This window comes from Rhinopithecus roxellana, chromosome 19 (genome assembly GCF_007565055.1).
Source record: "Rhinopithecus roxellana isolate Shanxi Qingling chromosome 19, ASM756505v1, whole genome shotgun sequence".
NCBI lineage: Eukaryota > Metazoa > Chordata > Mammalia > Primates > Cercopithecidae > Rhinopithecus > Rhinopithecus roxellana.
The window spans coordinates 71,957,079-71,971,256 of NC_044567.1; the positions used below are offsets into that span (position 1 = coordinate 71,957,079).

Below are 14,178 nucleotides of genomic sequence, written 5' to 3' on the forward strand. Positions count from 1 at the left end.
TTCCCTCAGCATCCCTTTTACCAACTGGGATTCCCTGAAGCACTTCACGCACAAAGGTTCAAATTGCACTAATTTAGATTCCCAATTTTCACAAAGGCCAATTCCCTTGGACCACTCAATGGCCACGGGGAAGAACTGGGGGAGTTCCCATCCCTGGATATGGAAAGTCTCCGAGCTCCCATTCTGGTCCTTACGGTTTCTTTCGGATTCTGTTCATGACACCAAAAATGCTCCGTGTGAGAGATGCACGAGGGGAGAAGAAAAGGCACACACACACAATACCTTTAAGGGTAAACTAGATTTATCTGACGTAAATGGCAATGCAGATATAATCAGTGAATGATGTAAGCAAATTAATATAATAAGCAAATGATACAATAAGCAAATTGCAATGGGAAGGGGAGAAGGGAAAAGAGATATATACATTTACACTCACCAGACTACGGAGGATTCACCACCAGTCTGGGAAGCAACAGCCTGGGCTCCAGAGTCAGCCACTCGTCCATCACAGACGAGGAGCGGTCTCATGAAGCTTCGGCGCAGTCTGGGACCCTAGCTCTTTTGTAATGAGTTGTTTGGCATGAGCTCCAGTCACGAGGGCCCTTTGTGACCGGGCTCAAGGAACACAAAAAGGTCAACTTGTTTGTGCGAGTGTCTATTGTTTTTCAATAACTAACGTATAGGAATAGATTGAAATAGAGATTTCTCCGAAACAGCGCTGGATGAATGCCTCAAGGGGCTCACACAGCCCATTCCGGGACTTGGTGACCATTGTTTGTGTCCATGTTCAACTGAGTTCAAATTTAATATTTAACTTTTCCTCAGACAACTGAGGAAAAGTGTTTCCTCAACTTTTCAACAGACAATTGAGCTCCACAGACTTCTGAGGAACTTCCCTTTTCCTCTCTCACACCTTCCTCTGCTCTCCCTCCTCCAGCTGCCTCGACCTTGCTCGGTAGCACCCCTCACCTCTCCAGAAGCTGCCCAGCTCCCGGCTTCTTCCGGGCCCTGCCTGCGCTTGCGCTTAGCCATCAGCACAGCCACAGCCACCGTGAGCAGCATGGTACCCGTGATGCCCAGCACAGTGGCAGTCTCAGCCAGGCAAAGCTGGGCCTCCACACCAGTCAGCACTGCTCCTGACAGCCTTTCAGGCCCAGCGCAGGTCAGGTTGCCCAGGTCTACCACACACAAGTGCCGCAGGTGACCCAGCTTTCCGAAGGCTTGCTGCAGGTCACAGTCACATGTCCAGGGGTTATCGGCCAACAGCAGCCGCGTGCCTGCTGTCCAGATGCCTGCCACTGCCTTGAACTCCAGGTGCTGCAGTCGGTTCCCCACGAGGGAGAGAAGGCCCAGTGCCCCTAAGGTTGCAAACGCCTCGGCCTCCAGCTCGCTGATGTCATTCCCAGCTCGAGAGGACTTCCAAGCCTGGCATAACGGCCAGGGCAGCACCCTCCACCCGCTGCAACTGGTTCCCAGCCAGCGAGAGCCAGTGTAGGCGGAAGAGGCCCCCAAAGACCCCTGCGGTCAGTTCAGCCGGCTGGTTGTGGCTCAGGTCGAGCTGCTCCAGGCTCCCCAGGAGCCACAGGCTGCTGGGGTCCAGGAAAGTGAGTAGGTTGTGAGAGAGGTCCAGGCGGAGCAGAGAGCCCAGGGTAGCCGAGAAGTCTGGGGACAGATGGGCCAGCTGGTTGTGGCTGAGGTCCAGCTGCTCCAGGAAACTCAGGCCCCCTAGGGCCCCACCAGACAGATCCCGCAGGATATTGTGAGAAAGCAGCAACACCCGCAGTCCCCAAAGGCCCTGAAAGGTGCCAACCGGCAGATGGCTGAGATTATTGTGGCTCAGCTCCAGGAGCCAGACTCCATCAGGCAGCCTGGAAGGGAGACGGAGCAGGTGGAGGCCCCCACAGTCCACCACGCTGCCTGAGATAGGGCAGGTGCATGGTATTGGGCATGCTGCCGCCAGACTTGTGAGAAACACTGATGCCACCACTATGACAATAGCCATTGTGAGGGAGGTGTGGCCACACCCACCCCGTCCTTGCTCCATGAAGGGCTGGGATGAGGATGGCATCAAGCACTCATGGCTGCTGAGACCTTCAGGCCTCACTCCTCTGCCTGGGACCCTGGCAAGCACAGTGATGCTAGGGGAGAAAAACACAAGTAGATGCCATTCAGGGGTCTCACCATTTGCTGGGTGCCCAAACATCGTCTCAAAGACACCCTGTCTCCATCTCCCATGATTTTAAGTGTTACCTAAGCTTCTGGCAAGAGTCCTCTTGGCCTGCGACCCCAGCATTCGGATCGCCCTCCCTTAACCACCTCTCATTCCTTCTTCCTGCTGGATGAGGAGCAATCAGGGAAGATGGCCTGTAATTCTCTGCATCTCCTTCCTCCCATCCCACACTGCAGCTCACTGACTTTCACCCCCCACTCAGGCTGTTCTCTCCCTCTTACTTTCCCAAAGGAAGAGGAGCAGGATCATCAGTGGCACACGGCAGCTGCAGCAAAGCCACACCAACAGCCGGAGAGACTGCGCCTCCTCAGTTACTACTGCTCTGCATGTTTAGAGAAGCTTATCTCGTAACTACAGCAATGACCCCTGAGAGTACAGGCTTCTCACTGACTTTCTAGAGGGACCCAGGAGAAACTCTGCCTTCCCCGGCCCCCAAACATGCATTCAATTGCTCTCAAGCAGCCAACATTTCTGGAGCTCCCGTTCTGCCAGAGGTCAGAGCATCAACAAGATCCTGGCCCTGTCTGGGCACTGAGGATAGGGCCTCAGGCCGTGAAAGTCCAATGCACTCACCTGTGTTCCTGGCAGCACCTGCACCGGAGTGCACCTGAGTGCAGCCCCAGCCCAGAAATGGCAGTGGAAAGAATCTGGGCTCTAGTTGCCCGCCTCTCTGGCCTCCTGCCAAAGTCCTGCCCTCATGAGCAGCAGCAGGACCAGCTCTCAGGGAAGCCGCAGTCCCAAGGGTGAGCATGTGGGACAGGCTTAGGAAATCCCCACCTTATGGCCTCCAGGGAAGCAGGGCTCGCCCCAGACTCTTTCCTCACTTCCTTCTGGAGACCCACAACCTGCTCTGTATTGTGAGAATGGCAGCTTGAGGCCCAAGCGCCCTCCCTCAGTTCGGGTAGGAGTCAGGTGTCTCCTCCTTCATTCTATACTGCCTGCCTGAGAAATCTGCCATCATCTATAATTCACCCAGGTCTTGTCTAGGCACAAAGGAAGGGAATGCTTTTTCTTCTCACTAGGCCAAAGGTCAAAACACTTCATCCTGGCATTTGAGTTGTGCCCAGCATCTCCCAGAACACAGTATTTGTGCCTAGTACCTCTGCCTTGCTCTAGGAGCCCAAACCTCCTGTCCAGGTTTCCCAGTGTGTTCACTAGCCCTGCCCAGTGAACTCTTAAGAGAATAGTAATGGCCACACAGAAGGGCCAGGCATCTCATTAAAGGCTTCATTTAATCCTCAACTGAGGAAAGGAACTTTTTTTTTTTTTTTTGAGACATCTCCCTCTGTCCCTAGGCTGAAGTGCAGTGGTGCAATCACAGGCCACCACAGCCTCAACCTCCCAGGCTCAGGTGATCCTCCCACCTCAGCCTCCTGAGTAGCTGGGACTACAGGTATGTGCCAGCAAGCCCAGCTAATTTTTGCATTTTTTGTAGATATGGGGTTTTGCTGTGTTGCCCAGGCTGCTCTCGAATTCCTGGACTCAACTGATCTTCCCACCTCAGCCTCCCAAAGTGCTAGGATTTACAGGCATGAGCCACTGTGCCCAACCAGGGACTCCAATTTTACTGACGAGGAAACCAATGTTTGACAAAGCCAGTTAAGTTTCCAAGTCATACTGCTAGTTAAGGGTAGAAGTAAAATCTAACATAACTCAGGCCTGACAATCTAGTCATGCTTGGCAGAGCGTGGTGGCTCATGTCTGTAATCCAAGCACCTTGGGAAGCCAAGGTGGGCAGACCACCTGAGGTCAGGAGTTCAAGACCAGCCTGGCTAACATGGTGAAACGCTGTCTCTAAAATACAAATTAGCCAGGTGTGGTGGTGTGCGCCTGTAGTCCCAGCTACTGGGGAGGCTGAGGCAGAAGAATCACCTCAACCCAGGAGGTGGAGGCTGCAGTGAGCTGAGATCATGTCACTGCACTCCAGCCTGGGCGACAGAGCAAGACTCTGTCTCAAAAAAATAATAATCTTTTGGCCGGGCGTGGTGGCTCAAGCCTGTAATCCCAGCACTTTGGGAGGCCGAGACGGGCGGATCACGAGGTCAGGAGATCGAGACCATCCTGGCTAATACGGTGAAACCCCGACTCTACTAAAAAATACAAAAAACTAGCCGGGCGAGGTGGCGGGCGCCTGTAGTCCCAGCTACTTGGGAGGCTGAGGCAGGAGAATGGCGTAAACCCGGGGGGCGGAGCTTGCAGTGAGATGAGATCCGGCCACTGCACTCCAGCCTGGGCGACAGAGCGAGACTCCGTCTCAAAATAAATAAATAAATAAATAAATAAAAATAATAAAAATAATTTTTTTTGTAGAAATGAGGTCTCACTATGTTGCCCAGGTTAGTCGTGAATTCCTGAGCAACATGGTGAAACCCCCTCTCTACATAAAATACCAAAAATTTCCAGGCATGCTGGCTCACACCTGTAATCCCAGCACTTTGGGAGGCCGAGGCAAGCGGATCACAAGATCAGGAGTTCAAGACCAGCCTGACCAACATGGTGAAACCCTGTCTCTACTAAAAATACAAAAAAAAAAAAACATTAGCCGGGCATGGTTGCATGCGCCTGTAATCCCGGCTACTCAGGAAGCTGGGGTGGAAGGATTGCTTGAGCCTAAGAGGTTGAGGCTGCAGTAAGCTGTGATCACATCACAGCACTCCAGCCTGGGTGACAGAGGGAGACCTTGTCTTTAAAAAAAAAAAAAAAAGTCAAGATCTACTAGACAAGAGCAAAGGGGTGAATAACATAGATTATGCCTAGAATGGGAAGAGTAGCAGACCTATTATCAACCTAGGGCATGAGTCTGAGTCTCTGGTTAATCTCAAGCCCCTCGGAATTAGTTCAGGTGATCTGGTATAAGCAGATTATACTGGAAAAAACTTGAGGAACCATTGTCAATAATCTGTAAGAAAACATTGCCAACAAACGGTTGCTAGAGCCTTGAGCTCAGCAAAATTTCCAATTTTCTTTTCTTTTTTTTTTTAGACGGAGTCTCGCTCTGTCACCCAGGCTGGAGTGCAGTGGCGCCATCTTGGCTCACGGCAAGCTCCACTTCCTAGGTTCACGCCATTCTCCTGCCTCAGTCTCCCAAGTAGCTGGTACTACAGGCACCCACCATCATGCCCTACTAATTTTTTTGTATTTCTAGTAGAGACAAGGTTTCACCGTGTTAGCCAGGATGGTTTCGATCTCATGATCTCATGATCTGCCTGCCTCAGCCTCCCAAAGTGCTGGGATTACAGGCTTGAGCCACTGCGCCAGGCCAAAATTTCCAATTTTCAAGTCACATAACAGTTCACAAAACTCAAAACAGGCTCATTTAACATATTATGTCTGAGCAATTTCCTAAAACATGAGAACTACTAGGTGCCCACATGAGTTCACTAAAAATAAGTTTTACAGCCAGGAGCGGGAGCAGTGGCTCATGCCTGTAATTCTAGCACTTTGGGAGGCCGAGGCGGGCAGATTGCCTGAGTTCAGGAGTTCAAGACCAGCCTGGGCAACATGGTGAAACCCTGCCTCTACTAAAATACAAAAAAAAAAAAAAATTAGCCAGGTGTGGTGGCGTGCACCTGTAGTCCCAGCTACTTGGGAGGCTAAGGCCAGAGAATTGCTTGAACCCGGGAGGCAGAGGTTGCAGTGAGCTGTAATCATGCCACTGCACTGCAGCCTGCTGACAGAGCAAGACTCCGTCTCAAAAAAAATAAATAAATAAGGCCGGGCACAGTCGCTCATGCCTGAAATCCCAGCACTTTGGGAGGCCGAGGAGGACGGATCACAAGGTCAGGAGATCAAGACCATCCTGGCTAACATGGTGAAACACCGTCTCTACTAAAAATACAAAAAAAATTAGCCGGGCGTGGTGGTGGGTGCCTGTAGTCCCAGCTACTTGGGAGGCTGAGGCAGAAGAATCGCTTGAACCCGGGAGGCGGAGGTTGCAGTGAGCTGAGATCACACCACTGCACTCCAGCCTGGGTGACAGAGCAAGACTCCATCTCAAAAGTAAATAAAAAATAAATAAATAAATTTTACTCAAACGACTTTATTTCCTTTTTTGATAGGGCTACCAGATGTCTATCGTAAATCTGGATGTTATTAAAATCTCTCAGGATATCCCTTTGGATAAGATGAAAACACAGAAGACAGTTTATCAAAATTAAAAATAACACAACATTGGGATGGACAACTAGTGTATTGCGTTATAGAATCAAGATTTTTTTTAAAGCTCTTTTTAGGTTAAAATTGTTGGTTAAAAATATTTAGTAACAGGCTGGGCACGGTGGCTCACACCTGTAATCCCAGCACTTTTTGGGAGGCCAAGGCAGGCGGATCACTTGAGGTCAGGAGTTTGAGACCAGCCTGGCCAACATGGCGAAACCCTGTCTTTACTGAAAAATACAAAAATTAGACAGGTGTGATGGCGCATGCCTGTAATTCCAGCTACTCGGGAGGCTGAGCAGGAGAATCGCTTGAACCCAGGAGGCGGAGGTTGCAGTGAGCTAAGATCGCACCAGTGCACTCCAGCTTGGGTGACAGAGTGATACTCCATCTCAAAAAAAAAAAAAAAAAAAATTAACAGCAATAAATGTAAAATTCAGTATTTAGGAATCTAAAATCTACTTACACAAGCTGTAGAAGACTTGGCATAATAGCTACTTCTGTGAAGAAGTCTGGGCAGATTGTGCTGATCACATCAAACTGAATCAACAGTGTGATGTATCTGCCAAAAGGAGCTAGTTGCTATAGTGTCCAACATCGCAGTAAATGGTTGCAGGAAAAGGTCCCAGTGTGCTAACAGACCATGTCCAGTGCTGGGACCACACTCAAGAACTAGGAAAGCTTCCTTCAAAAGCCATCTGACTGGAGAAGATAGTTCTGAGTCACATTTGCTGATTTAGCAATGCCTGTGCCCCTCACCCAGGGGCTGCTAGCAAAAGAAAAACCCCTGAGGCCGGGTGCGGTGGCTCAAGCCTGTAATCCCAGCACTTTGGGAGGCCGAGGCGGGCGGATCACGAGGTCAGGAGATCGAGACCATCCTGGCTAACCCCGTGAAACCCCGTCTCTACTAAAAAATACAAAAAACTAGCCGGGCGAGGTGGCGGGCGCCTGTAGTCCCAGCTACTCGGGAGGCTGAGGCAGGAGAATGGCGTGAACCCGGGAGGCGGAGCTTGCAGTGAGCTGAGATCCGGCCACTGCACTCCAGCCTGGGCGACAGAGCGAGACTCCGTCTCAAAAAAAAAAAAAAAAAAAAAAAAAGAAAAACCCCTGAAAGAGGGACTACCATGCAGGACACCTGAGCATTAGCCTTAGTTCTAACGGTGAGCCGCCACTGGAGGACAAGAAGGGCATGGACAGCTGCCACATGTTGCCTCCTTGAGTAATGAGTACCCCATCAATGGAAGTTCAAGTAGAGGCAGTCTGCTGAGGACGCTATAAAGGGGATATGTAAAGTGGGAGGCAGGACTATACTGTATAAACTCTTAAGATCTCTGGCATCATTAAGTGCTAGGAAATTTGTTCTCAACTTCCAATACCAGCCCCAGCATGGGAAGCATCCTGTTTGCACCACTGACACACTGACTGCTGAGTTACATGGCTACATGTCCTGCCTGGAGCCAGTACATAAGGGCAACAGCAGGACACTTTCAGAAAAGTCTCATCTGAACAAAACTGAAGTGTACATGATGACAGCACACACTTACAAGAGTGAAGACAGAGGTTGCAGTGAGCCATAATCATGCCACTGCACTGCAGCCTGGTGACAGAGTGAAGGGTCCCATATTATACTCACTCCCTTTCATAAATATCCTCAGCTCAACTCCCCTCTCCCTCCACAGTACAGACTGGACACATCTCTCGACCTGGCTGTACCCAATTATTCACCTTCTCTGTGTCTGCACTAAGGTCACTCGACATGATTAGCAGAGGCACACAATGGGTGCCTGTTTACCTCCAAAATTCATGAGGACGCATCTCTAAAAGGGCACTCAACAGTCTTACCCTATTCCCTCTTCAGGTTAACTGGGCCACCAGAAAAGAAGTTACTTACCCTTACCTCCCTGACAGATCTACAGACTTACCTCCTAGCACTGCCCTGTCAGGGAAGAAGGGCCCCTCCTATCTGAGGCAAATCTACCCACTGTGGCCAGAGATCCCAACCTCTTGTCTTCTCAGAGTTCACAGGTGACATGACAGTCATTGAATGTCTAACTCCCTCCCACGCTTCTCTAAACCCAGGCTTGTTATCCAGCTGCCCATTTGCCATCTGCTCTTCAATGTTTCCTGGGCAAGACAAAATGGCAATTCAAAAATTCCAGATTCTTCCACAAACTTCTTCCTCTCCCATTGTTTGCCACCTACCTAGAAAGCATCCTTCATTCCTCTCTGTCCCTCACCACCTTGCCCTCACATTCAGCGCATCAAGTCCCATCAACTCTGAAATCAATTCTCTGCCACCAGTCTCCCACCCAGACTGCTGTGCCAACCCCTAACCCAGCAGCCTCCTTGCTTCCACTGCCACCGTCTGATATCAGACCAAGTCCCATGGCTGTCCATGGTGCCAAAGAACCCAGTATCTAGGATAACTGTAAGGTCCTGCACCACCTGGCTCCACCTACTTCTCTATCGTCCTGCTCAGCAGGCTTCAGCCACCTGTCTTCTGTCAGTTCCTGAACATCCCAAGCTCTTGTCAACCTGACTTTAGCACCTGCTGTTCCCTCTATCCAAACACTCTTGGCTAGCACCTTGTTCTTCAGATTTCAGCTGAAATCACATCTCAGTGGCCATCTATAAATATTCTCTCTAGAGAGATACATGCCCTTCCCTCCAGTAAGCATAAGCAACAAATTTAAGCTAGGAGACAGACCAGAGTAAAAGGGGTCAGATTAGTAAAAAAAGCCCACCACTTGCTGGTCCCTCCACGAAAAGACCCGTAAGAAGTTCTTGCCGGGCGCGGTGGCTCAAGCCTGTAATCCCAGCACTTTGGGAGGCCGAGATGGGCGGATCACGAGGTCAGGAGATTGAGACCATCCTGGCTAACCTGGTGAAACCCCGTCTCTACTAAAAAAGACAAAAAACTAGCCAGGCGTGGTGGCGGGCACCTGTAGTCCCAGCTACTCGGGAGGCTGAGGCAGGAGAACGGCGTAAACCTGGGAGGCGCAGCTTGCAGTGAGCTGAGATCCGGCCACTGCACTCCAGCCTGGGTGACACAGCGAGACTCTGTCTCAAAAAAAAAAAAAAAAAAAAAGAAGTTCTTGTCTAACACTGCAGGAGTCCGCAACAGAGCTGGAAATATGCCTTAGCCTCACCTTACCCAGCAAATTAAGAAACTTAGCTCCAATTTAGACTTTTCAACAAAACTGGAAATTGTAGAAAAATGGGAGAGGCCAGATAGGAAGGGGGACTACAATCTGACCAGACTTGGTCCCAGCTGCCAGAGTCTGCTCTAGAGAAACCTGAGGTAGATTCCTGCTGCTTTCCAGTCTGGAACCAGGTGCATCTCTTTCTTCCCCTGTATCCTTTATTGGTCCTTTGTCCTCTTTCCAAACTTGAACTCCAAGCTTTCCTCAAAACCTACTCCTGGATCACTTTTCATATTGACTAAGGCAACATATCCAGTTATTATGCTGATGACTTTAAAAACTCTATTTTCCGCTCTGTCTCAACAACTGGGTGCTAGCAAATACACAAATGAGTGAGTGAATAACTTTCCGTGTCTTGGAGCCTCGAGACACCCCAATAGACCACTAAAGACAAACCTAAACAAATACCCAAAAGGCAACTCATATATGCCACATGATATGAGCGACAGAAACAAATTATTGAAGGAATCAGTTTCCATTCCATTCAGGGCCCCCAAGAATGGCTTCACAGGGGGCCCTGAAGCAGGGCATTGTAGAGCAAGATAGAGATTACTGAGGTTGGAAATAATCTTAGAGATCATCTAGTCCCTTACCTTTTATATATATCAATTCTAAGATGCTAATAAATTGGAGTATACCACTGACTTAACTTTGTGGTCTGGAACCAGTTGGCAAGTTTCTTTTGGCATCATGCACTGCACTTTCAGAAACACAAGGGGCAAGGAAAGGTGTCTAAAAATCTAGAAAATATCATTTGTATAGGAAAGAATGTGAAAGGATAAAAAAGATGTTAACAATGTTTTAGAGGGTGGTAGATGAAAATGTCTGCTTTGTCTTTTAGTTTTTCTGTAATGAGCCATGTAAGGTCGTTTGTTTGTTTTTGAGACAGAGTTTTCTTGCTCTGTCACCAGGCTGAAGTGCAGTGGTGTGATCTCAGCTCACTGCAACCTCCACTTCCTGGGTTCAAGCAATTCTCCTGCCTCAACCTCCCAAGTAGCTGGGACCACAGGTGCACACCACCACACCCAGCTAATTTTTATATTTTCAGTAGAGATGGAGTTTCACCACATTGGCCAGACTGGTCTTGAACTCCTGACCTCAAGTGATCCCACTGTGCCTGGCTCTGTAAGGTTTTTATAACATAAAAGAACAAATTTGTTTTGAAACAGCCACACAGTGTATCACCAGTGGATGACAGCTGAAGAGCATCTTTTTCAGATACTTCATACTGTTTATCTGATTATGTTAAACCCCTAAACTTTAGGCAGTATGTGCAGATGATTCCAAGTTTCTTTTCTTTTTCTTTTTTTTTTGAGGCGGAGTCTCGCTGTCACCCAGGCTGGAGTGCAATGGTGCGATCTCTGCTCACTGTAAGCTCCACTTCCCGGGTTCACGCCATTCTCCTGCCTCAGCCTCCCAAGTAATTGGGACTACAGGCACCCGCCACCACGCCCAGCTAATATTTTTGTATTTTTAGTAGAGACGGGGTTTCACCATGTTAGCTAGGATGGTCTGGATCTCCTGACCTAGTGATCCGCCCATCTTGGCCTCCCAAAGCACTGGGATTACAGGCATGAGCCACCACACCCAGCCGATTCCAAGTTTCTTAAAGAGGAATTCTCTGGCACTGACAGCCTCCAGCAGTGATAAGAAAGCAAACCTACCATGTAAATCTAACATCCTCCAACCAGGCAACCAGCTCTCTCCCACACTCCCACTTCTGCCACTTCCTTACCACTCATCCTGAACATTTCAGATTCCAGTACTACACTTTCTCACCACAGTACCCTCCATGCTATAGCTGCCATACCAAGCAGGACAGCACACTTGATCTGTGTATGAATGAAATGCCTCTATTTCCTTTACCAGTATGTCTCACAGGAGAACGGATTATGAGACACACATTCTTAGCCTTTACCCTCCTCAATCAGGCTGCAGCCACTGAACTCATATTGAAGTGCTTGAGCAATTTTCAAATTTTCAAATCACCAAACAGAAATCAGCAATGAGCTGCTCAGACTTGAATGGCACAGATTCAGTTATCAACTCACTGTGGTAAGGCTGTTTATACCACAATAATTGGATGCTCTAAATAGCAGTAACTCCAAAGGCGTGTGTGTGGTGGTGGCGGCGAGATTATCAGGTGCTGGGTGTAAAGGCAGGGGTGTGTGTGTGTGTGTGCATGTGTATTTGGGGATAAAGGAGAACACCCCAAAACAAAGCCAAGGAAACACTGCAAAACTGTCCATGCTGCATCATACATGTAAGCTCTCTGTACCATGCTCTTCCGTAGTTCAATATCCTTTAATCTAGGTGGCAATTTCTGCCATTCTCACTAGTCTCCCGTGTTCCAGCCTCATTCTGGCAAAGAAAATGAGCAGTACACATGCCATCAGTTTGGAAAGTCCCAGCATTAGGAACCCATGAGTGGATAAAGCCTCGGGCTTTCTTCCAGCTCTGCTACCACAGGCAGGTGGGGCACTCTAGACAAGTCACTTGGCCTCAGGGGAACTCATTCTCTATTCTGAGAAAGTTTTGAAAATTATAATCAAGGCCGGGTGTGGTGGCTCATGCCTGTGATCCCAGCACTATGGGAGACCAAGAAGGGTGGATCACTTGAGATCGGGAGTTCGAGACCAGCCTGACCAACATGGAGAAACCCAGTCTCTACTAAAAATACAAAATTAGCCAGGCATGGTGGCACGTGCCTGTAATCCCAGCTACTCGTGAAGCTGAGGCAGGAGAATCAGCTGAATCCGGGAGGCGGAGGCTGCAGTGAGCTGAGATTGCGCCATTGCACTCCAGCCTGGGCAACAAGAGCAAAACTCCATCTCAAACAAAAAATTATAATCAAAAGTGTTCCTTAGGCATTCCAAGGAAGGGTTAAGGGGTGAGATCTGTGAGACCAAGGGCAGGGCTCTGAGACCCCTACCCCTGCCTGAACCAGATCTGCCCATGTGCTTTACTTATTAGCCTCCCTTAAAATGCCATCTAAACACAGCTTTTTTTTTTTTTTTTTAAGAGACAGCATCTTGCTGTCACCAGGTTGGAGTGCATCCTGGAGCACACTGGTACAATCACAGCTCACTGCAGCCTTAACCTCCCTGGCTCAAGTGATCTTCCCACCTCAGTCTCCCAAGTAGCTGGGACTACAGGCATGTACAATCGCATCTGTCTAATTTTTTTTAACTTATTTTTTGTAGAGACGGGGGTCTCACTATGCCACCCAGAACGGTCTTGAGATCCTGCCTCGGCCTCGTAAAGTGCTGGGACTACAGGCGTGAGCCACTGCACCTGGCCTAAACTTAGGCTCCTAAAGCAAACATGGCACTTCTGGAAATCATCTACTCCAATCTCACCTCCAGATTTAACTATCCAAGGATCAAGCTAACATTTATACTAACATTTACAGAGCACTTTCTAAGTATTAGGCGTTTAAGATATCTTATTAACCCTTCATACCAATCCTAGGAAATGGATATTATTTCCACATTTACAGTTGGGAAATTTAAGGCTAAGAAAGATGAAATGACTTAGCCAGGAACAACATTAGGAACGAAGTTATCAAAGCCCTTGTTCTTTTTTCCATAACCGACTGCCTGCCTTTCCAACGACACTAACTCCACCTCTTGAAGTGCTTAAAGCTCCACATCATTTTAGCAACTAAAACTTAGGAGTCAAAAGTGCTTCCTACCAAACCCAGTTGATACTCACTTCCCCGCATTTACAGAATTAAAGACTAGTAGTGGGGACAGGAAGATGTGGGACACATGATGAAGAGCTTCCTCCCAGGCTTGCTATTTCCCACTAATTAATCACCTCCACTCCTTTCATAGTATCTCTTAGGCTTTCTAGATCTTACAAGGTCTCTTTCCTTCTCCCTTTCTCACCTTCTCTAAGTCTACATTCCCATGTAGGCTAAATCAAAGGCTGTTTTTTTTTTTTTTTTTTTTGAGACGGAGTCTTGCTGTGTCACCAAGGCTGGAGTGCAGTGGCGCTATCTCGCTCACTGCAAGCTCTGCCTCCCGGGTTCACGCCATTCTCCTGCCTCAGCCTCCTGAGTAGCTGGGACTACAGGCGCCGGCCACCACGTCCAGCTAATTTTTTGTATTTTTAGTAGAGACGGGGTTTCATCATGCTAACCAGGATGGTCTCGATCTCCTGACCTTGAGATCCGCCCGCCTTGGCCTCCCAAAGTGCTGGGATTACAGGTGTAAGCCACCACGCCTGGCCAAAGGCTCAGTTCTTTAAATCAAGTTCTGACCAGAGGCATGTGGATCTGAAAGTTTACTTCTCAGCTCGCCGACCATTTGTGCCTCCAAACAGTCCTGTAACAAACGGTTCTATGTATGTGACTATAGCCTTTTCCCCACACTCCACCTACACACCACTCCAAACCCTGGACCCCCTTCTTAAATTACACGCTGCACTATATTCCTGGATGAGTCCTTGGGGGTGAAAAGAGAGGGTAAATAGTAGGAAGTAGAGACTCTAAAGGGAAAGGTCAAACCAGACAGACATACCGTCTTAGGGATACCTTGGATCCTCTCCCCTGGGGCCTCTAAAGGACGCACAAACCTGAGACATGAG

At 48.8% G+C, this 14,178-nt stretch overlaps 1 protein-coding gene and 1 pseudogene across 1 annotated transcript; both read right to left on the bottom strand.

The window, feature by feature from the left end:
• Positions 1 to 294: 294 nt before the first annotated feature.
• LOC115894848 (insulin-like growth factor-binding protein complex acid labile subunit) lies at positions 295 to 2,923 on the bottom strand. Its single transcript, XM_030923624.1, has 2 exons — positions 2,804 to 2,923; positions 295 to 2,138 (listed from the first exon to the last, which is right to left on the bottom strand). Exon 2 carries the CDS (start codon positions 2,066 to 2,068, stop codon positions 1,397 to 1,399), a length of 672 nt encoding a protein of 223 aa, XP_030779484.1. The 5' UTR covers positions 2,069 to 2,138; positions 2,804 to 2,923; the 3' UTR covers positions 295 to 1,396.
• On the bottom strand, positions 2,427 to 2,612 carry LOC115895089 (annotated as a pseudogene).
• Positions 2,924 to 14,178: the final 11,255 nt, after the last annotated feature.